This window comes from Corythoichthys intestinalis, chromosome 1 (genome assembly GCF_030265065.1).
Source record: "Corythoichthys intestinalis isolate RoL2023-P3 chromosome 1, ASM3026506v1, whole genome shotgun sequence".
NCBI lineage: Eukaryota > Metazoa > Chordata > Actinopteri > Syngnathiformes > Syngnathidae > Corythoichthys > Corythoichthys intestinalis.
Window position 1 is genome coordinate 256,118 of NC_080395.1, and position 22,761 is coordinate 278,878.

The 22,761-nt window shown below is 48.2% G+C and overlaps 1 protein-coding gene across 11 annotated transcripts in view; it reads left to right on the forward strand.

Moving 5' to 3' along the window:
• vps13c (vacuolar protein sorting 13 homolog C) overlaps positions 1 to 21,757 on the forward strand; it is a 54,915-nt gene extending 33,158 nt beyond the window's left edge. For 6 of the 11 annotated variants that reach the window (XR_009062713.1, XR_009062715.1, XR_009062714.1 and 3 more), the window contains 30 exons: positions 710 to 949; positions 1,020 to 1,151; positions 1,605 to 1,694; positions 1,751 to 1,906; positions 1,994 to 2,258; positions 2,405 to 2,565; positions 2,634 to 2,755; positions 3,253 to 3,547; positions 3,612 to 4,004; positions 4,461 to 4,568; positions 4,626 to 4,778; positions 5,157 to 5,282; positions 5,342 to 5,475; positions 5,548 to 5,674; positions 6,185 to 6,423; positions 6,509 to 6,806; positions 7,389 to 7,470; positions 7,550 to 7,619; positions 8,902 to 9,013; positions 9,457 to 9,570; positions 9,633 to 9,751; positions 10,118 to 10,199; positions 10,257 to 10,446; positions 10,784 to 10,947; positions 11,021 to 11,066; positions 15,145 to 15,268; positions 16,678 to 16,792; positions 18,265 to 18,356; positions 18,423 to 18,878; positions 21,604 to 21,682. Coding sequence is in view for 2 of the 11 variants with exons in the window: in XM_057831572.1 (XP_057687555.1) it covers positions 710 to 949; positions 1,020 to 1,151; positions 1,605 to 1,694; positions 1,751 to 1,906; positions 1,994 to 2,258; positions 2,405 to 2,565; positions 2,634 to 2,755; positions 3,253 to 3,547; positions 3,612 to 4,004; positions 4,461 to 4,568; positions 4,626 to 4,778; positions 5,157 to 5,282; positions 5,342 to 5,475; positions 5,548 to 5,674; positions 6,185 to 6,423; positions 6,509 to 6,806; positions 7,389 to 7,470; positions 7,550 to 7,619; positions 8,902 to 9,013; positions 9,457 to 9,570; positions 9,633 to 9,751; positions 10,118 to 10,199; positions 10,257 to 10,446; positions 10,784 to 10,947; positions 11,021 to 11,066; positions 15,145 to 15,268; positions 16,678 to 16,792; positions 18,265 to 18,356; positions 18,423 to 18,546; positions 18,801 to 18,878; positions 21,604 to 21,705 (4,653 nt within the window). In the remaining 9 variants the exon portion in view is untranslated. Of the gene's footprint in view, positions 1 to 709; positions 950 to 1,019; positions 1,152 to 1,604; positions 1,695 to 1,750; positions 1,907 to 1,993; positions 2,259 to 2,404; positions 2,566 to 2,633; positions 2,756 to 3,252; positions 3,548 to 3,611; positions 4,005 to 4,460; positions 4,569 to 4,625; positions 4,779 to 5,156; positions 5,283 to 5,341; positions 5,476 to 5,547; positions 5,675 to 6,184; positions 6,424 to 6,508; positions 6,807 to 7,388; positions 7,471 to 7,549; positions 7,620 to 8,901; positions 9,014 to 9,456; positions 9,571 to 9,632; positions 9,752 to 10,117; positions 10,200 to 10,256; positions 10,447 to 10,783; positions 10,948 to 11,020; positions 11,067 to 15,144; positions 15,269 to 16,677; positions 16,793 to 18,057; positions 18,879 to 21,603 lie in introns of those variants that run through there. The other 5 variants (XM_057831572.1, XM_057831610.1, XR_009062720.1 and 2 more) reach the window with 5 other exon arrangements.
• The last annotated feature ends 1,004 nt before the right edge of the window (positions 21,758 to 22,761 follow it).

A 22,761-nucleotide genomic window follows, 5' to 3' on the forward strand; every position in this document is an offset into this window, starting at 1 on the left:
TGGTTCGATTCCTGGCTACGACTGCCCACTGTTGGAAGTACCCTCGGGCAAGGCACTGAACCCTGATTTGCCTCCAACGGGTGGACAGCGCCTTGCATGGCAGCAGCCCCATTGGTGTGTGAACGTGTGCGTGAATGGGTAAATGTGTGCTAATGTAAAGCGCTTTGGGCATGGTAACCAGGCAGATACATGCACTATATAAGTACTATCCATTTACCATTTGCCACCTCAGCGTCAAAGGGGTTCTTGTCAGTTGTGTTATCAGTTGGATATCGGGCGTTCTCCTGTGTTCCTTGTGTTAGGACAGACCGTCCCCCCATTTGTTTTGGACTGTCCTTGAGAACTGATTGCGAGACTTGGTGGTGCAGACGTGGGCTTGTCAGTGTCAATCTTGCTCAGTTACTTGTACGACGCACGTGTTGGGAGTTCCGTGATAAGACGGCGCTGTTTATCTCTTATATTCTGCTTGTTTTCCTTAAACTATGGTCTAAGAGCTTTTTATTATATATTGCGTGTGTTAGAGTAATGCAAACAGACTCCTTCATTGCAAAGCACACTTTAAAAAAAAGAAAGAAAGAAATGGCACCTCTGTAGTTTTTGTTCAATTTTGGCAGAATTGTATGCGTTTGCCTTAAACGGTCTGGGGTTTCCTAGCCGTATACACAGAGTCCAAAGTTGAATCGCGGTCTTCTTGTCGTCCTCGCTTCAGATTTCTCCGTTCATCCTCAACACGATCGGCACCATCACGGCGGCCATGACGGCCGGCCGGCGGAGCGACGACGAGAGCGAGGACCGGCCGGGCGAGGACCTCAAAGACCTCTGGGCCACCGAGAACATCTACGACTGCGACTACTGGTTCCTGGGCGTGGAGCGGGCCAGCGAGGTCACAGAGAACTTCCGGGACCGAGAGGATCTCGACGTAGGCCAGCGTTTCGATGTCCAAGTCAAAGTAAGGACTGCTCCTTTGTTTCAAAAAAAAAAAAAAACAGATTTTGAGCGAGTCCGGCCTTGCTTCCCAGGTCATCCAAGTGACCCTGGAGTCGGGTCCGGGTCACCGTACGGTCCCGCTGCTGCTGGCCGAGTCCTCCTTCGGCGGGTCGGCCGAAAACTGGTCCTCCCTCCTGCGGCTCAAAGCCAACCTGACATTGGAGGTAACCCCTGGGAGTACAATACATCAAATGTGATATAATTGGCTCACCTTTTGGGTCACTTCCTATTCATTTGGTGCTTATGCTCACTTCCTTTTGATTTTGGATCACTTCCCATTTACGAGTCCCGCGCTGTTGATTTTGGATCACCTGCTGTATATTTTGCAGCATTCCTGGGTTATCGGCTGTACGTTTTGGGTCTCTTCCTATTTCCCTGATGATGCGAAAAAGAAAAACATTTACAAGGCGTGTCAAACGTGTTGTTTTCTTGGTTGGCAGGCAAACGGGCCACATTATGCTAATTAGATCCCATATCACATTCCGGGACACATGTTCTGTTGACTCGCGGGTCACTTCCTGTCCATGTTGGGTCACCTCCCATTTCTTTTGGCTCATTTCCTATTCATTTTAGGGGCATTTACGCTTCCAAACCTATTGATTCTGGGTGCGTTGCAGGTCAACTACTTTAACGAGGTCCACGCTGTGTGGGAGCCGCTGATTGAACGCGTGGACGGCGGAGCGCGTCGCTGGAACCTGGACTTGGAGGTAGAACGGTCCTCTTGGAAGGCGCCCGTCCGTCTGACGGCCTGTCTGGCGCGCAGGTGAAAACCAATCCGGTGGCGGACAAGAGTCCGGCCCACGGGGACGAATTTGTCATCCTGCCGGAACCGCGCACGGCCATCCGCGTCTACTCCGACGACACCCTCAACGTCACCTTGTCGCGTTGCGCCCTCGACGTCTTGGGCAACCTGGCCCGGGTGGGAAAAGCTTTTTTTCTTTGTTTGATTTTGTGAGCATTTTCCCAGTCTGGGCTGGCTACTAATCTGGCTAACTCCCGCGCGCAGGCCTTCTCGGAGGGCGCCGCGTCCACCTTCGACCCGTCGGCCAAGGAGAAAGCGCCGGTCGCCGTCTTCAACGCTCTGGGCGTCCCGTTACTGGTGCGGCACAGCGCCAACTTGAGGCCGGTGGGCGCCGCGCAGCAGGGGAAACTGCAGGAGCTGCCGCCCCTGAGCTGCATGGAACTGGAACATTCCGTCTTCGAGGCCTCGTCTCGAGGGAAACTGTCGGCTCTGCAGCGCCAGGAGAGCTGCTTCTTTCACCTCACCATCGGTCAGAATACTATTTTACGTCGGGGGCGTCTTTCTGTCTTTCTTCTATTATCAACGGCAGCGAAACGGGATCGCGGTTTGACCGATGATGCGGGCATTTTGGCCCGAAGTCAGTAACCCCGTCCGTCTCCAACGCGTTTGACGCAGTGCCGTCGGGGTACAGCGAGATGGCCGACGTCCCCGTGGACAAGCCGGGGCGTCGCCTGTACAACATCCGCGGCCCCAACCTGCAGGAGTCGCTGTCGGTGGTGGTGCAGATCGACGCCGCCGACGGCAACAAGCTGGTCACCGTCCGCTCCCCCCTGCAGGTCCGTCCGTCCGTCCGTCTGTCTGACCGTCCGTCTGCCCGCCTGCATCCATTTTCCTGGCTTTCCAGATCCAGAACCACTTCTCTGTGCCGTTCACCGTCCTCAAATTCTGCCCGTCCAGCCGTGACCTGCGACCGGTCGGAGTGGCGTGTCCCGAGAAGGAATTCCACATTCCCTTGGATGCCTACAGGTGGCTCCCTCGTGCTTCACGGCCCTGTTTCTGTGACTAGAAAATGCCATTTCTGCAGGATGGGATGGATGCTTGCCCTTCTGGTCCGTCAACTCTCGTGGGTCACTCCTTGTTCATTTTGGAGCATTTACCGGCTTCTTGATTTTGGGGTAAACTCATTTGCTGTCATTAACGTGATGGTTTGCACTGGGTTGGCAGCGTTCCAATGACCGAATGGCAGTCAATGACAGTAGCTCACAGGAAGGGAGCCACAATCAACAGGAAGTGACCCAAATCAATATGAAAGGAGTCTAAATTAGTAGGAAATCATTTAGGAATGCCCCAAAATGTGAACCCAAGATACACCAAAATGAAACGTGAGCGCTCTAATCCCTGGGGAAGTGCCCCAAAATCAACTGGAGTTGGCAGACCGGAAGAACAAATGCATTTTCTAGTCGCCAAATGGGGTTTTACACGATCCGAGCGGGATTCAAAGACGGAGCGTGGGATTGTCGCAGGTGTCAGCTGTACCTTCGGCCGGCGTCGGCGGCCCTGTCCTCCCGCTACGCTCCGTCCTCCACGTGCCTGTCGTGGAAGGAGGAAGTGCACCGCAGCTCGGAGGTGCTCTCGCTGCTGTCCTGCCCGCCCCTGGACGGCGTCCTCCCCCTGACGATCAGCGTCCTGGCCGCGCCCGACGACCTCAAGCACATCGCCGGCGGCGAGGACGACTGGGACCCGGCGTACGTCCTGCACCTGCGGCCCGTGGCCGCGCTCAGGAACCTGCTCCCTTACACGCTCCGTTACACAATGGAGGTAAGCCGGCATAGAAAGTTCCAAAAAGAGCGGCAAAGTCACCCGTTCCGCCTACGCGTTTCAGAATTGCGCCGATTCTTACGAGCTGGCGGAGGGCGCCGCCGCGGATCTTCTCAATGCTCGCGCGAGCGGCGAGACGCTGTCCCTGGAGCTGCTCGGCTACCAGGGCCGCGACTGGTGCGGCCACCTGCGCCTGGACCGGGCCGCCGCCGGCGACTTCCCTGCCGTGTGCCTGACCTGCGACTCGGATCGCGCCCTGACCCTGGAGCTGAGCGTCCACGCCGCGGCGGCGCCGGGTCGCCTCCTGCTCTCGCTCTTCAGCCCCTTCTGGATCATCAACAAGACGCGGCGGGTCCTGCGATACCGGGCCGACGACGTCCAAGTCAAACATCCTTCCGACTACAGGGACATCGTCCTCTTCTCCTTCCGCAGGAAAAACATTCTCAGCAAGAACAAGGTGGGAACCGCGCTTCGCTCGGGACCGGACGTCGGATCCCTTTGGAGTTTCAGGGCCGGCGGCGAACGAAGGAACGGCCCGCCACTTCCAATGGATCTGACGTCCGATTTTGACAAACTCATTTTAATGCCAAACGATCTTTTGTCGCCCCTACCGGGGGACAATGTATTGACACTGTAAAGCAGTCCGAAGTAGCTTATTTCGCAACCGATTGTGTGAGCCCACTCAAAGCATCTGCTATGAACTCATTAGCTGCCATTGACGGCGCTAGACATCCGATGCTTTTGAAGGTCTGGCAGTCGATGAGCTTATAATTGGTCGGAAGTGTATTAGTGAAAAATTCACAGCAGAAGGATGATCGGACGTCACAGCATTGTCAATGTAACAGTCGACGGAAGCCAACGAATTGACGCTCGGGGCCTCGCTCGCTTTCTAACCCGTCGGTACTCTGGGCAGATCCAGATGTGCGTGTCCAACAGCTCCTGGTCGGACGGCTTCTCCCTGGACGCGGTGGGAAGTTACGGCTGCGTGCGTTGTCCCGGCAACAACACCACCGACTTCCTGGTAAGATCCCGCCTCTTCCTTCCCGTCCGACCGGTGATATCCTCGGCGCTCGTCCAGGTGGGCGTGAGCATCCGGATGAGCGGCTTCAACCTCACCAAGATGGTCACCGTCACTCCCTTCTACACGCTGGTTAACAAGTCGTCCTACGAGCTGGAGGTCGGGGAATTAGTTGGTGCCGCCACCAGGTGGCACTACATCTCCTCCACGGAGGTCAGCGCTGCTTCGGGCTTTTATTCTTCCTTCAATATTTGAAATCCATCCAAAAAAAAGGATTCTTTCATCAAATGAGATCCTAATGAGTCTTCCTTTCAGAGCTGACTTAACCCCAGTTGCCGTAGTCGACAGTATTTGAAAGCTAAACGTGATCGACGCAAATGGATGTTAAAAAAATGGACCATTGCCTGATGCCTTCTTTTCAGTGGAATAACTATGAAATGGTCCATTTAAAAAGCAGCCAGATTTGACATGTAAAATGACACGGCGTTTTTGACATTTCATTGAGATAGAGACGAATGGCCATCGCCCGGACACTTTACGCATATAGCTCTCCTTACTGTATATGTGACGTACGCCGTCGACACCTGGCAGTGTCTTCCTCTGTGGCCCGAGAGCAATTCCGGGAAGCTGCGCGTTCGCGCCGTGGGCGCCGAGCGGGGGTCCGAGTGGTTCGTCTTTGACCGGCAGGACAACGGCACCCTGCTGCGCCTGGACACGGTAGGGCGGCTACGCCGACGGACCCGTCGCCGCATTTAACACGGACGCCCTTTCCGCAGTGCGGGGGCATCACGGTGGACGTCAACGTCTCGGACCACTCGGCCGTCGTCGGCTTCGGCGACTATTACGAGGGAGCGGCCCCCGCCCTATTGGTCAACCACACGGCCCGGGCGGAGATCGTCTACCGGCAGAGGTCGGCCTGGCCCGGCCCGACGTCGGAGGCGCGCCTACGTAGCTCACGCCGGCCGCTCTTCTTTTCTCGCAGCGGGTGTTCCGCCGACCACCGGCTGGAGCCCGGCCAGGCTCGACGCTTCGCCTGGGACGACCCCGCCGGAGTTCGAACGCTCAGCTGGAGCTGCGGGGAACGTTCCGGAGAGACCCGTCTCCTCAAGGTCGGCCTCTGCCGTCGCAAAATGAGCAGGTTTTCGAATTGACGACGTTATTTTCAAAGTTCGTGGCGAACAAACGCTCGTCTTTTGAACCGGTTCTGTGCCCTCCGGTGCAAATGGATTGGGCGTCATCTGTGGCTCTGAAACGTCATTTCCTCGGGGTCTACAGAAAACCAAATGTGCCGTAACATTTGTCCAGTGTCGCTGTGCGGTGACCTCAAAAATGGGTTGAGAATGAAGCTACCTCTGATATCAATGCATTGATTTGGATGGCGTAGGTCTTTTCATCCTTAAGCGGTGAAGTGAAATGAGTTCATCCCTATTAGACGTCCGATCCCTTTGAAGCGCTTCGAATGGATCGGACGTCTAGCGCTGTCAATGAGGAAAATGATTCTCATTTTAGAGTAGTGCAAAATGAACATTTCATCCATTTCTGGGGGACCCGCAAGTGGCGATACTTTTGCAGTTAAACGTGGTATACGGCATTTAGGTATACCCGTTGTGGCGTTCCAGGACGAGTGGGGTCAGTTCTGGCGTGACGGGGGGCTTTCCCAGGTCTACTGGGTGTCCTTCCTGGACGGGCGTCAGCGCGTCCTGATCTTTACGGAAGACGCGGGCGTGGTGACCAAAGCTCGGCAGGCCGAGGAACTGGAGCAGTTCCGGGAGGAGCTTCGGCTCTCGCTCCGGAACCTCGGGCTCTCCCTGGTGGACCACGTCGGCCGGAGGGAAGTGGCTTACGTCGGCGTCGCCAGGTCTCGAATTTGAAAGAAAAACAAAAAACTGTACTCTCTTGATTTTATAAGGAATATTTTGGCACACCTGTGGCTTTGGCTTCAGTTCGGGCGTGGTGTGGGAGATGAAGCGCAAAAACCGTTGGAAGGCGTTGAGTCAAAAGCACATCAACCTGCTGGAGGAGGCCTACCAGAGCGTCAGGAGCGGCCGTTCGCCCGGCGGACGGACAAAAGTGGACGACGACCTGGAGGTGGACCTCGGCGGCGCTGCCGGTGGCGGCGCCGTGACCATGCGCCGGCCCTTCGCTTGCCCCCTCAGGAGGAACTTCCTGTCGGGCGTCCAGGTGGAGTTGAAACGATCTCTCCACCAACGGAGTCTTCGGGCGCAACTGCACTGGCTGCAGGTTAGACCGACATTTATTGATTTATTTTTGGGTTTATTTGCCCCTCCCAGTCCAAATGACAGCTCTGTCTATGGCTGAAAGTAGTTCATGAACAACAGGAAGTGACGACAAGTGGCGTCAAATCCTAAAAACGTCAAATCAAAGTGCCCAAAAGTCAGCAGGAAGTGGACAAAATCAACAGACGGAAATGACAAGGGAAGTGAAACAAAATGGAGCAGTGACTCAGAAATGCCCCAAAAAATCAACAGGAAGTGAGCCGAAAATGCCCCAAAAATCAACAGGAAGTGAGCTGAAAATGCCCCAAAAACAACAGGAATTGAAAAAAGATACAGGAAGTCAACCATAAATGACTCCCAACTCAACATGAAGTGACTCCAAATCAACAAAAATGACCTGGAAATGCCTCAGGAAGTAACCTGAATATGTCCAAACATCTACAGCATAAAGAATTAACCCGGAGATGATCCAAAATGAAGAAGAAAATAATGAAAACTCATTGCCTGCCGGCAGATGACGTAGGGTAGGCATCCAATTTGGCGAGCGATCACAAGGCGCTCACGCTCGCGCTTTGGGTGTTTTCAGGTGGACAACCAGCTTCCGGGCGCCGTCTTCCCCATCGCCTTCCACCCGGTTCCACCTCCCAAGTCGGTGGCTATGGACGCTGGTGCGAACGCAACGTGCGAAGCGGCTAGCCGCCTGGCCGACCGGATGACGAGCTGACTCCTCGTCTCCTCCCTCCGCAGAGCCCAAAGCCTTTCTGGACATGTCGGTCATCACGCGCTCCAACCAACACAGCAACGTCACGCAATTCAAGTTAGTCTATTTTGTTACTCCGTTTCCTAGCCAGGTTCCCATCTGCGTTTTTCATGGTCCAGATCATATGGCAAAATTTTCAAACCTTAAAAAAATGCAGTTTCACAATCCAAAGTATACATCATGAAAATGGACATGTATAAATATTGAAAAATGCAAATAAATCAAGGGTCATTGAAATATGTACGTTAAAACGGTCAGGTTTCGAGCAAATGATGTAAAAAATGTGGAAAATGAAAAATAAGAACAGTTCAGAGGTAAATGTATATATTGTGTAGGAATTGAACTAAAGGCAGGAATCCATCCAAATGGATGGAAATATCAGACGAGATTGGAAAACGTAAGCAAATGAATAATTGCATAGAAATTGAAGGAATCCGCCCCCCCCCCCCGGCCAAGCCGCACGCAAACAGCGACAGCCGAACGAAGTGCCGCTCCGCTGATGCCGCTTCCGTGCGAGTCAACCGGGATGGCCGACATTCCGCACGTTCCCTTCCTGTGTTAACCCTTTGTACTGACTCCATGTTCCAAAAGTTTGAAGAAGGCTCAGCGAAAACAGGTTGACAATTTATTCGTCGACAATGGTCAAAAAACAAGGCAAAAACAGACGACGGAGGGACAATTCTGGATCCAGGGTCGTCAAAACAACGACTACATAGCCATGATCCCGAGCAGCGAACCGTTTGTCATCTCAGTGTCCGGTCTTTTTTGAAAGCTGCGGTGGAGTGGGCCGGGCCGAAGGTGTGGCTGGGTGTTTTCTTGGTATAATTACCTCTGTGGCCGATTTTGGGCGGTTAGGTTCGTGCGTGGCTGGGACGCGGTTGCCACAGCGACCGACAGCGGTCTTGACGTCCCAAGCGCCCGCTATCAACTTGTTATCCGGGCTGGGTGAGACGCTACTTGTTTTAGGACAGAGCGCCCTGCTCTTTGTCCTTGGAGTGGCCGGGAGAACTGATTGCAAGAGTTGGTGCGTCAATCTTGCTCGTGACGCACACGTTGGGCTTCTGTGAAAAGATGGCGTTGTGTATCTATTCTGCTTCTTTTCATTCAACTATGGTGTGCTATTTATTTTAGGTGTGTTAAGAGTAGTACATATGAGAAACGGTACTATTCCCTGATTGATTATATTACGTGTGTTAGAGTAATGCAGAGAGTTATATGGTGTGTGCGAGAAAGGTCACTATTCCCTTCAAAATGCATCAAGGTTGGCATCATCCATTTCATTTTGGCGCGCCACGTTGACGGACGGTCGTTCAGTTTCCCCTTTCCTCCTCTACTTCAGGTACTTCATGGTTCTGGTCCAGGAAATGGCCGTGAAGATGGACCGAGGCTTCCTGTCGGCCATCTTGGCTCTCTTGGCGCCCGCCGACCCTCCGCCGGCCGGGGGACAAAAGGTCAGTGGCCTTTTTTTAAACTCCCGGGGCTGGGTTTTGGGTGTGCATCCGACGGGCGGGACCGGGCTCGGCGGTAGCATCGTCACTGTTTACGTTTCCCGTCTATAAACAGAAAAATCTTTTTCACTCTTTTCTTTTCATCCTTCTTTTTTTCACCAGTAGACGTCGGATCCATTTCAAGTGGGTGGGAGGGAAGGAGGGAGGGAGGGTCACTGCAAATGAACCAGTGCTGCCATCTCTGGCTCATCTCTGGTTGATGTCTAGTCACTTCCTGTTGATTTTGAGGCATTTCTGGGGTCACCGGACAGAAAGTGACCCTTCTGAAATGTGCCTCCAAATCTACGGGAAGCGAGCCACGTTCAGTTAAAACCAGACGGAGGGATGGTGGCCGACGAGTCGACGGAGATGGCGCTCTAGTGAAGGTGATTCTTTTTGTCTTTTAGAGTGAGCTGCTCCAAAAAGACATGGAGATCCTGCAGGCCGAACTGATGCAAAGTTCTCTGGACGACTCGTCCGGACTCAACTTTTTTGAACACTTCCACATCTCTCCTGTCAAGGTAGGCTCGGTCAAGACCGGGCGAGGCGTCCCGACCGCCGTCGTTAACCGGGTCTCCCGCAGCTCCACCTGAGTCTGTCGCTGGGCCCGGGTTCGGCGGACGACGCCGGCGCCGAGTCGCTCAACCTGCTCCTGAAGAGCATCGGCGCCACGCTGACCGACGTGGACGACCTGGTCTTCAAGTGAGACGCCGCCGACGGGAAATTCCGCTTCTGCCAAAATATCTGACGTCGCGGGCCGTCGCCAGACCTCCCATCCGTTTTGACTCAAAATGTCCTCGGCGGCCACGAGTGCCCTATAACCCCTAAACTAAAATAATCGGTTCAATTATCCAGTGAGCGATAAAGCCAAGGATAAATTGCACATTTTAGTTTTTATGAACTTTACTTTGAAAGTCTGGACCTGGCTGCCGGCGCGGGCTAAACCGCAGGGGGGACCGGATCCGGCCGGGGTTTTGACGTAGCAGAAAATGGAGCGGCTCCGTATTTCTGTCGGGGCGGAAATTGGGTTAGGCTCACGCTCCCGTTTGCCGTCTCCGCTCCCGACAGGCTGGCTTACTTTGAGGTGGAGTACCAGTTTTATCGCAGGGAGAAGCTGGCGCAGGCGGCGACGCGGCACTACAGCGAGCAGGTGGGCTTACGCCGGCCTTTTGCCCTCCTTCTGACCGTTGGCCGGCTTCTCCGTCAGTTCTTGAAGCAGATGTACGTCTTGGTCCTGGGTCTGGACGTGCTGGGGAACCCCTTCGGGTTGATCCGGGGGCTGTCCCAGGGGGTGGAGGCCTTCTTCTACGAGCCCTTCCAGGGGGCGGTCCGAGGCCCCGAGGAGTTTGCCGAGGGCGTCGTCATCGGCGTGCGCAGCCTTCTGGGTCACACCGTCGGTGAGCGCGCCGTATACGCTAACCTTCCTTTGAACGGTCGCCGCCTCGGTTCATTTTGAAGGAGGGGCGACCCAGCGTGCCCGCAGAAGATCCGTGTTGAAGTGGAAGAAATTGCGCTTTGCTCACTTCTTCCTTTTGGGCCACTTCCTGTTGATTTTGGGGCATCACTTCCAGTGCCCCCAAATCAGGAGGATGTGACCACTTTTTTTCAAAAATGGAAAGAGAAGAGGCAGCATCCCCACCCAGGCCATTTCTCCAGATAATGCATGTATTGAATTTGAGCTTTGGAAGAAAACAAAGTGGAATTTCCGTCATTTGAGCCAGCGGACGCTCGCAGGGGGCGCCGCCGGCGTGGTGTCCAGGATCACGGGCTCGGTGGGCAAAGGCCTGGCGGCCATCACCATGGACAAAGAGTACCAGCAGCAACGGAGAGAGGAAATGAACCGAGCCCCCAAAGACTTCGGACAGAGTTTGGCCAAAGGCGGCAAAGGACTTCTCAAGGTGAGAGGCGGCCGGGCGAAGGGGGAACGCCAGCGCAAATTCGCTCTGACGTAACGTTCCCTTACGCGCGCAGGGTGTCGTCAGCGGAGTGACCGGCATCGTCACCAAACCGGTGGAGGGTGAGTACACCTGTGTGTCTGTCAAATAATCTGTTGGGAATTAAACTCGTTAGGGCTCATGTCGTGAAAGCGCCGAAATGAATGGAAACGAGCGGGAGGGTGAACCGATGCCATCCCTCCCGCTTCAAAGGGATTGGACGTCGATGAGTTCCTACGGAACCCTTGGAGCCCTGAGCCTATTTTTCCTTTTGCCAAGTCAAAATATTGTTTGACATATCCTTGTCTTACCCTTTTTACGCCATGACCATATTAGGCCCAAAAATGGTCAAAGATTCAAATTGAAAAAAATGAGCTATTTATGACAAAAACCACAAAGATGCTCAATCAAAGCTTTTGGAACTTGAAATACAGTGTGCAAAAATGGAAACAAAACAATATTTCAGGTAGTCCCCGGGTTACCACGTACTCGACTTGGGCGATTTCGACTTTACCATTTTATCTCCAGTCATTTTTTTGTCTTAATCTTATTGTACCTCACAGTTACTTGATTAATATGACGTGTTCTGTCCGCACTAAACATGAAGTTGTTCAGCTCTACAGACATCAAACAAGGCAATTGTGCTTTGTGAAGCTTTTACTTCATTTTTGACATTTTGTAAAGCTATAACACACCTACAGTGGGGAGAACAAGTATTTGATATGTGAGCCAAATACTTTTTCTCCCCACTGTATGTACGCTAATATTTCAACACGACATGCATTTTAACCAGTGTTGTTTTTTGGCAGCCGTTTTCATTTTGGTCTTAGTCTTTTTGACAAAAATACTTATTAGTCATATTTTAGTCATTTCAAAATGTTTTAGTCAACAATTCTCCAAATGTTTTCGTCTATAAACTTCAAAAGTTTTAGTCCATGAATAAAAGGTTTCCAACAATTTCCAATGAACATGACAGATTAGCACATCACTGTAGAGCAGGGGTCAGCAACCCTGGTCCTCGAGTGCCACTATCCAGCTTGTTTTCCATGCCTCCCTCCTTTAACACACCTGGATCAAATAGTCATGATCGTTATCAGGCTCCTGCAGAGCTTGCTGATGAGCTGATCATTTGATTCAGGTGTGTCAAAGGAGGGAGAGATGGAAAACAAGCTGGATAGTGGCACTCGAGGACCAGGGTTGCTGACCCCTGCTGTAGAGTCTACGAGGACATGACCTTTTCATGATGATAATACACACTCAGCAGGAAAACAGCACATTATTTGCAATTAAATAAAATCACCTGGACGCTACGAACTGTATGTAAAATGTTTTCCAAGAGTTAAAGAAGACACCGAGCCACCGCATTATATGCTAATGCTAGCGCTATGCTAACGCCACAACTTAGTTTAGTGTGCGATGATCAGTGTTGTTAATCTTACTGAAAAAAAGTAATTAATTATAGTTACAAATGACTTCTCCCAAAAAGTAATTGCGTTAGTAACTCAATTACCTGAATGTAAGAGTAATTAGTTACTTGGCAAAGTAATTGGTGATAATTACTTCTTTTTTTTTTTTCCCTCAAAAAAAAAAAAAAAAAAACATTGGCCACACGATGGGAAGTTTTTTGTGAAGGTTTTTGGTACAATTGGCCCGAGCCCAATTCTTTACCTTAATTTACCCTTTCCCCTGAATCAACTGTTAATTAAAAGTTGTTCAAATTGCTCCCATTATTGCATTAGTTCCCTTCTCTCTACTTTCGAAATATGAAAGTTTTAAAACTGTTTCATCATTTAAAGATAGATTCAAGTCCAGATTTTGCCGATTTAGAAGTATTTTAGATTAAAAGTTACTTAGGTTCGCTAGGAAGGTTCTCTACAACAGAGCCGTCCTAAAAAGTCTCCTGCTTTAAGATGGCGGCTGTCTACTAACTCATTTAGTGCCATGTCTGTCATTTTGCGTCTAGTTATATCTATGTACAGTACATGTGATATCTACCATGTCTACCATATCGACCATAACATGCGGGCGTAGTTTGAAGGCTATTGGCTACAACATGTATTATTGGAGCTACCTAGCATCGCGTTTGCTCGGCGTCACAACTTTCTTGCCTCCTCCCTGCTCCTGCTCTGCTCTGTCGTCTCGGTGAGTCCGTCTCCCTCAGACTTTTCGACCAATATAGTAACGCATGCCTTTCCGTCCTCAGTAACGGTAACGGCGTTGCCAAGATGAGAAAAGTAATTAATTCGATTACCCACTACTGAAAAAAAATAACGCCGTTATATTGTAACGCCGTTATTAACAACACTGGCGATGATCACTCAGCACCAGTGTTGGGCATGTTACTTTAAAAAAGTAATTAGTTTTAGTTACTCACTACTTCTTCCAAAAAGTAACTGAGTTAGTAACTGAATAACTCGATAGTAAAAGTAACTAGTTACCAGGGAACGTAACTATTTCCGCTACTTTAAAAAGAAGTTGTTGTATGTCAAAGAATTTGAAATTTTTTGAGCAGTATTCGAGTCAGTTGAATAGAGAAGAACAGACAGGTAGTTGTGTTATAGAACCTTGTAATATTTAGAATAAAATAACAGCTTTGATTTCTCAGATGGTGCAAATGTAACATTAGTGCAGCGCTTCTCAATTATATTGTTACGCCCCCCCCCCCCTCCAGGAAAACTTAAATGCCCCCCCCCAACTCTGCTGCCACTGTAAATAGTATCATTTGTCGATAAAATTACTAATATAAGTAAATCTTGGCCAAACATTGTGTCCTTTTTTTCTGTTAAAGAAAAAAAGGAACATAGATTAACTTACAAAAAAGTACGCCTTTATTATCATTTTTTTTGTTTGTAACAGAAAAGACTTAAAGCGCATCAATTTGCCTGAATTTTAAAAAAGAAAAAAACGTCACTATAAAAACACACATAAATTTTTGACCATTTGATGCTAAAAAATAAAATGTAATGAAATCAATAAATAATAATAAATTCAAATTGATTAGCAACATTAACTCATGAGGACAATATGCCAAAAAAAAACAAAACTGAATAGAGGAAAAACGGCAGTGTCATTGGACAGAGGGACAGCTTTTATTTTTGCCGCTCGCAGTATCGTCTCCTTTGCAATGTTTGCAATGGTGTGGGGTTATTTGCACTGAGCATGCTAACCGCGCTCACTGGTTTTGGCTGAAAAACAATCAAGCGGCTTATCAATGAGATTGGGGTCTAATGTCTTTTAAGGGATGGCTTCCCGCTGTCCGCTACAAACATTTTTAGACACGGTAAACAGAGTGGCCTTTCCTCGTCTCCCGCTGTATTAAAAGTCAAAGCCAAATAGCCCGAAAATGGCACATACCCGGCGGCCGGGGGAGAACCGGAGAAGACGGCGGGTGGCCGCGTGAGCCCGGCCGGAAAATGGCGCACAGCTCTTCGCTCTTGCTTGGTTCCAAAATACTGTGCACACGCCACTGCCACCCACTGAGTGGATGTGCAAGTACACTTTATTCTAGTACGGCAAAAAAAGTATGTTCCCTGAGGTCACATGCGCCTACCCCCACCCCACCCCACTATTTGAGAAGTACTGCATTAGTGAGGATATCATTGGTCAGTGAAGAAAACAACAGTTTGGACATGAAGTGTCCTGAAAAAGCAAGCAGGCAGGCAGGCAGGCCAGCCAGCCGTTGTCAACACTTGTAAAGGCGTGCAAAATGCGCCCGGACCTGAAAGGGTTCCAAATCAACCCCTTCAGACCTGCATTTTTTCTGCTGGGCAAAAAAAAAAAAAAAATCTTTGCTTATGTTTTTTACTCTACTCAAATACCAGAATAAAGTGCAATTTGTTGGTCGGGGATATTCCATGCTTTCATTGGGTTATTTTTCATTTTAAAGTTACATTGTTTTTAATGAGAAAAGAGCACTTGCCTATTTGCATTTTGTCTCAGCCATTTTCAAAGAGCCAAAAATGGGGCATACTAAACCTCATTTGATTTTGATGGGTAAAGTTTCATCCAATCATCTCCCAGAAGTGTCAATAGCAACATTTATTGATTTAAAGACAAGAACGCGTCATGTCCTTCAGCGGCGTGCTCGGGTCCGAAGGGGTTTTAACCTAAATCCCATTTCAATCTCGGGCATCCCTAATCGATCCCTCGTGGTGGGCGCAGGGGCCAGGAAGGAAGGCACGGCCGGTTTCTTCAAAGGCATCGGCAAAGGTCTGGTGGGCGTGGTGGCCCGCCCCACGGGCGGCATCGTGGACATGGCCAGCAGCACGTTCCAAGGCATCCAGAGGTAAACTCGGCGCGGCGCGGCGCTCTGGCTTCGCCGCTCTTCTGCCGTACTGATTAATGTTCTGCTTTTGTGTCACTGAGCTCCTTTCTTTCTTTTGTTTTTTTTGTTCCTCCCTTTTGCCGTGTGAGTATTGAACATGTTAAGATGACGTGGACTTAACATGTGAACTCATTGTTTGTGCTTTGAGTATGTGTCTATGCTCATGACACCTGGTGTGCGTGCGTGTGAATGGCACTCTCTGTTTCTTGACAAGAATGATGCGCTCGAGTTGAACGCGGACCCGTACGGATTGGCATGGTATCATTTTGCATTAGTACGAGCGTTTCGGGAGCCGACGGTAAGTTCATGGCCTCCCCTCCATTCAGAAAGCCCCGAAGTTGCATTTTGTGTCCGCGAACCGACCGGGGCGTTTGCATGAGACGGAGGGGACGACAAACGTGGCGTCGGGCTACAAATATGTCGCCGAGCGACGAATACGTCGCGGGAAAAGTGGGTAGGAACGTGACAGACTGTGGCATCGAACTACAAATATGTCGTAGGACTACAAAAGTGGCATGGGGAAGTTGACCAAGGACAAAAAAAAAGTGGGGAAGTAGTGGAAAAATGGCGCAGGACAAACATGTCATCGGCCTACAAATATGCCGTAGGATGACAAACATATAAGGAGCGAACAGACGGATGACTGAAAAATGTGACGGAACGACAAACGCGACGGTTGACAAACTACAAATATGCGACAGGCGGGACGACGAAGGCGGTATCGGGCGAGAAACGAATCGCGAGACTCCAAACGTGACATTTGACGGACGTGGCAGAATGACAAACGTGGCGGACATGATGCCGGAAAGTCGTCCGGGGGCAAAAAGTTTCCAACACTCCTTTTGAATGTTTCACAAAAAGCCCAAAGTGACAGAACTACAAATGCGGCTCTGGACGACGAACGTGACCGTGTCTGACCGCGTAGCCGGAAAAAAATTTTTTAGACTAAAGATTTTTTAAAAATGGCGCGCTAGCCAGTAAGGTCGTTGCCCCGGCCGGCTGCCGATTGGCGGGCATGCACGTGCATGTGTGCGCTACGTGCCGATTGACCGGTTAGCTTGCGTCCAGTCGGGAGGCGCTTTGGTTCATGACCCCCCCCCCCCCAAAAAAATTTTTTTTAAAGAAAAACAAAAAAAACCCCACAGATTATTTCTAATGTGCTTCCTCTACCTGGTTGGTCACATGACTGTGTGCCTGTTCCACGCTGCCCCTAGAGATCAAATCAGGTGAGACGCTCGCAGGGGGCGCTGACGGAGCGGCGCTCGTCAGCATCTCGACTCGCTCGGTCGCCGCCGCCGTCCTACTCATTCTCGCAGCTTGTCGTCTGCGTATATTCATTGATGTTTTGTGTGTGTGTTTGTGTGTGTCAGGGCGGCCGAGTCGACTGAGGACGTGGTTAAACTCCGCCCGGTTCGGCTGATCCGAGAGGACGGAATCATCCGAGCCTACGACCTGGCCGAGTCGCGAGGCTTTGACCTTTTTCAGGTAGCTAAACACCGCCGGCAAATTCAGCGACATGGGCTGCACGCTGACGGCGTCCGATCCGTTTGAAGCGACGCTGCCGCTCCAAAACGGATCGGACCTCTACGAGTGATAAACTCTTTCCGAAGAATGGCGAGACACCCTACCAAAATGGCCTCAATGCGGCCGTATTGGTAGTGGGTGCGCATTCCCATTACAGTATATATCCTGTGAATGATTTACCGTATTTTTCAGACTATAAGTTGCAATTTTCATAGTTTGGTAGCGTGTGGGACGTCTCACGCGTAGTCCCGGTGTCCTCAAACGGAAATGAACACATAACAAACTTAATAGCGACATTAGCAAGTAGCTGACACATGGACTTTTTCTAAGATGATAGTAGTGTACATATCTTTTTTATAAATGCCAATAAATAAATGCCGATTGGCTAGTTCATATATCGGGCCGATTGGTGGATTTTTTTTTTTTCTTTCTCAAGATGGACCGCTATAAGCCAATAGGATAACTGTTTGGTGAACTAGCAGAATATAAACGGAACTTTGAATATTCTGTATGTATTTATATGACAAGCGTTTCCTTTCGTAATCGACATGCTTTTCGGCTTAGGAAATGGACCTTGGCGGTCGGCTCCATTTTTGTCTCATTTTTGGAAAAAATCCTATATCGGTCGACCTCTGACAGTAACCAAAGAAATCATTAGCGCAGAACAGGGACTTTGAATGCTATTTAGACTTGTAGCGTTGCAACGCATGCTGGGAGATTCAATTTGCCGTTTCCATTTTGCCACTTACTGCTGTGTTCCGTGTCACCTCTCTGCCCGCGAAGGTTGACGGGTAATTTGTGAGGACACTGTTACAAAATTCATTCAATTTTCAGTAATGAGCAACTTAAAGTCCGAAAAATACACTATACTGCATATTCCGGGGGTGTCCAACGGCTCATTCGTAATTTCGTACTGTAGATAGAGAACGGCGTGCCTTTATTTTGACATCGGCATCTTAACGCCGGAAATTTGCGATGAAGTGCGTCCGTTGACTTGGGTCCATTTTCCTGACCTCACGGTTAAAATGGCGCCGTCAATGGCAGCCAATCGGTGGACAAGGAAGTGACCCAAAATCAACAGAAAATGTGAGATCTAATTGTGGCAACAACATGTTTGACACCCCTTGTATATGCGACGCGTTTGCTGCTCCTCTGATTCTTCTTGCTATTTCTTCTTGCTTTTAAAATTAACATACTTTTCTTTTGTGTGTTTGACTGACACGCAGCGCGATGACGATGACGACGACCATTAAAAATGCCGCCTGGACGACTTTTCTCCATTTTCCCCCTTTCCTCGCTTTACTTTTGTTCTCGGATAATTTGTGATTAAAAAAAAGAAAATGTTGAAACAATTGTTTCAAAAGAGTCGAGTGTCTGGGTGATATTTATTGTCCGTCTCGTCTCGCGTGCGGTTTTGCGCCGCTCGACGACAGCGTTCGGAGCTGAAGCGCTTGGATGGCGAAGTATTCCGAGATCAGTGTCCTTATCCCGGGCGAAGAAAGAGCAACGTCATGGTCACCAACAGGTAGGCCTTCGCCATCGTCGCCGATCCGAGCGCGCGCGCCGCTCTGTTGTCTGTACCTTTGCCTAGGAGGGTGGTGTGCATCAAGGAGTTGGATTTTGTGGGCCACTTCACCAAAGAGTGGGAGTGTTTGTACGAAAACTTCTACGCGCCTCCCGACGTCGCCGGCACGCGGCTCAACATCTACTGCGAGGTAAAGCCGATCCCTCCGGAAAATGCGACGGCTCGCAAGGATTGGGTCTCTTTGATTGGATTTTGGGTCTTCCTGTCCATATTGGGGCATTTCTGGATCCTTTCATCACTGATGTTGTTTTTGGATATCCCGCCATTGACGACGACGGGCGTCAAATTCATTCCAACCGGGAGGACCGGTCGCAGACGCTCGACGTCCGATCCATTTTGAGTGGAATTTTGTGACTGGCGAGATGAAACGGTGATGTCTTCCAGGAGCCCCACAAGTTGAAACTTGGCAAAAAAGAAGAGAGGAGTCGCTGCATCGAGCTGAGAGATGAAAAGACGGCCCTGGTACTTTTCCCCTCATCTTTTTAGCCTCACTCATTGATTTCAATTGTTATTTTCCTATTTTAGTTCTTAAAAATTTTCAACTTGTTTTTTTATGAACTCATTTATTTAATTTTGGTTGGTTGGTGTGTGTCCTCACGGTTTAGCTCTTTTGGTTTTTATTTATATGAAATGCTATCACAGATGTATTTATTATTGTTCACTTTGTATTTAGTTTCTATGTTCATTTTCCTTTTCCAGTATTCGGGTATTTTAGTTGTTTTTTTTTTCTTCTTCAACATTATCATGGTCATATTTACAGGGGTTGGACAAAATAATGGAAACACCTTTAAAAAAAAACAGAATATGGTGTAGGTCCGCCTTTTGCTGCAATTACACCGAGGTATTGATTCATACAACAAAGGAATTTTCCGTTGGAATACCCTTGAACTCTTTTAAGTTGCGATGGCAGTGGAAATGGACATCTGAAAGTGTCTGTAACAGGATAAAAAAAAAAAAAAAAGAAGTCTTAAATGGCATTATTAAGTGAATTAAAATCATATTTTGAGTCGATTTGACTATATACAACAATTTGGCAAAGCACAGATGACTAGAAATGAGTCTGCCGCGTAGACTTCATGACACGGGAAACGGGGCCGATTCGCAGGGGGCCTATTTTCAAAAACTTATTATACATTTTCAAAACCAAAGCTGCTACCGACCTAAAACCAAAACAGGCACCTACCTTGTCTCCATGAGCAGCAGCATCCAAAAATTCAAAGTTGTTCCCTTATAAAATCCCGATGAATTTGTTTTTATATAAGTATAACAAAACTTAAAATGGCTATAAAAGTCTGATTTTACACTAGATGCACAAAAATCACCAGATGTAGAGATAATTACCTATATTATCAGGATCAACAGCAATATTTAACATATAGAAGTTTTTGACCAAAATGACTTTAACAGCTAATAAATCGAACATCAGAAATTTAATACTTGAGGAAAACATGCAGAATCAATTATAAATATTATGTAAATTGGTTATTAATAATTCTTTATACAGTCACAGCTTATTATAGAATAGCCCTTTATTCTCATTATACACTATTTACTGTTAGCGAATGAGGCTAGCGGCTGCCTGGCGTAACAGCTTTTCTGGCAAAAATTCTTGTCAATAAATGCTTAAATCCCCGAATTCTTCATAGATATGGAGGTAAAACAGTCTCGATTCTCGGTTAAAAGCAAAGAAACCGTGCAGTTAGCGTTTATTTTACGTATATTGACGAAGTACAGTACTACTATGTTAGCAAATGAGGCTAGCGGCTGCCTGGCGTAAACGGAGCTTTTGTGGCAAAAATTCTTGTGAATAGATGCTTAAATCCCTGAATTTTTTTAATCCATTTGGACATAAAACAGTCTCGATTCTCGGTTCAAAGTAAACTATGAGGCTAGTGAGTTAAGAAAATCAGCCGCCTCCATGTGTAAACAAAGAAGAAAATTCCTGCGAATAAATGCTTCAATCACGCACGCATGGTACAAAAAATGTCATATTTACCTTGAATCCTGGAACAAATCATTCCTTCCTGTTTGTATGTGGTACAGCTAAATCCAAGCTTAAATTCGACATGAGCGTGTGCCATCTTCGGCTATTACTGAATGAAGATCGGGCCCCTCTGATAAGGCGTCGCGCAAAGAATGACGAAGTGACACATCAATTGTAAAGATATCTATGTCTGCCGTTTACTCTAGTGCTCTAGCGCCTCCATCTGGGTGATGACTTGGGCAGAGTAACCGTTTCAGCTGATTTCAAATTCAGCCCATTGAGGGGGGAAGATTCAGAACGAGGAAAATGCCACAGAGAGCAGCAAAATGTCATCATTGCTTTCATCTATTTACTCTAATGTCTTTACGGGATAGTATTTTTCCCCAGTAATAAATAAATGGTATGGTCTTGACAAATAACAGTCTTGTGCTAAATGGAATACGAAATATTAAAAATGCTTTTATTCAGGGCGACGGCTAAATGACTGCATATTGGTCAAAACTGCAGACTTCTTAAACCTCCCGAACGGTATTTTACGCCACCGGCGTGAGTCCGGCTTTTATCATTTCCCTGCCCTGGCTTTGTAGTACTTCACTCACTTATTAGTCATCCGTCCAATGGTCTCTTGATTGTCGGACTTGTTTTCCCTATTCTTCGCGGTAAACAAGGATGTTTTGGAAAGCCTCAGATCACTCTTCCTGGTGTAGTAACAAAAGCATGCAGCACATTGGGCTGGCGTGACGCAATAGACAAATTCGTCCGCCAAATTGGCTGAATCCGCAGTCCTTTTGCATGTTTAGTAATGGCTGTATTGTGAAGATAATCTCTACCGCTGACGTCACGTTCGCCTTGTTCCTCGACCCGATACCGGAGCCGGAAGTCACTCATTTTCGTGGCGCGGGAGGGATTTGAAAAACTGAATCAATATATCGATCGCTTCCACACATATCGCATGTAATATAAAATAAACATGCTTTTTTTGTGTAACGGGCACTTTAAAACTGACCATCAATGCTCAATAATGTTGGTCATACGAGATGCTCAACTTCATTAGATGCCGTTCTTTACCAATTTAGATGCTGAAATGTTAGGTCTTTCCATTCTTTTGTTCAACCCCTGTATTTTCTATTTGTATTTATTTTCCAGGCCACTTTTTTTTTTTTTTTCTAAATGATTTGATTGAACATTTGTTTTGTGTCCTAGAGGATGCTGTCGTCCATCACGACCGCTCGGGCGGCTCACCTGCAGCGTCGCATGAGCCGACAAAAGTCGCGGCGCTTCCTCAAAGCGGCCGGCCAGCCCTGACGTGACGTGACGTGACGGCGCTTGCCGTTTGCTTCGGACTCCGGACACCGCCATACAGATATACTTTTATACTTAATATATATGTATTTGGAAGTAATCCTAGTCTCCGACTGAAAGATTAACGTCGTCTCAGTACATTGTTCTTCATCCGTGGGCCAAAAAGTATCCATTAAAAAGCTGATTTTGGACACCGTGAGCATTTACGGCTGTTGATTTTGGGACATTTCCCGTTGATTTGGGGGAATATACGGGCCACTTCCTGTCAACGTTGGGGTGCTTCCTGTCTATTTTGAGACACTCTGGCACAGTTCATCAGCCACTTTACCAATTCACGTCCTTCTAATGTTCAAAAGTTTGTTTTTTGCCACAAAAGTACGCTTCCGCCAATATTTGCAAAAAACTTTCCAATCCAGACCTGCAAAGATCTACATTGCCAAAAATCAGCAGGAAAGGACCTCAAAATGCTCCAAATTTTTGTTTGTTTCTGTAAAAGACAATTGGATCCACGCTATTTACTCTTTAGTCAACGCCCGACCGTTTTTTCCAAATACATTTGATTAGGGCTGCAGCTATCCAATATTTTAGTCATCGGGTATTCTACTGAAAATTCCATCGAGTCATCGGATAAAACTTTTTTTTTTTTTTCCCAAGTAAAGAGCAATTATAAATACACATGGGAAAACAAGACATTTCACCTCATATTACGACCATTTTTAGACAGTCTTTATTTTAGATCTACATTGTTGCATCTCAGATGTGAGCAGAAAAAGAAATGACAAATCCACTGCTTTCATTCCAAAAATTTGAATTCTTATTTCTGACCTAAAAATGTCATCACACATCATTTAAAAGTTAGGTGTTTTCCCCCACGTGTTTCCATTCAATTTCCATTTGTGTCAAGCTATTTTAAGTCCAAATTGTAAGTCTGATTGGATTTGAGAGTTTTTGCAGTGTTTAAAATAAATATAATTGCTGAGCTGCTGTGTTGGAGCACACCAACAATACTACTTGCTGTTTTATCCACCAATGACTACAGAGCTAAAATGGATTATGTTT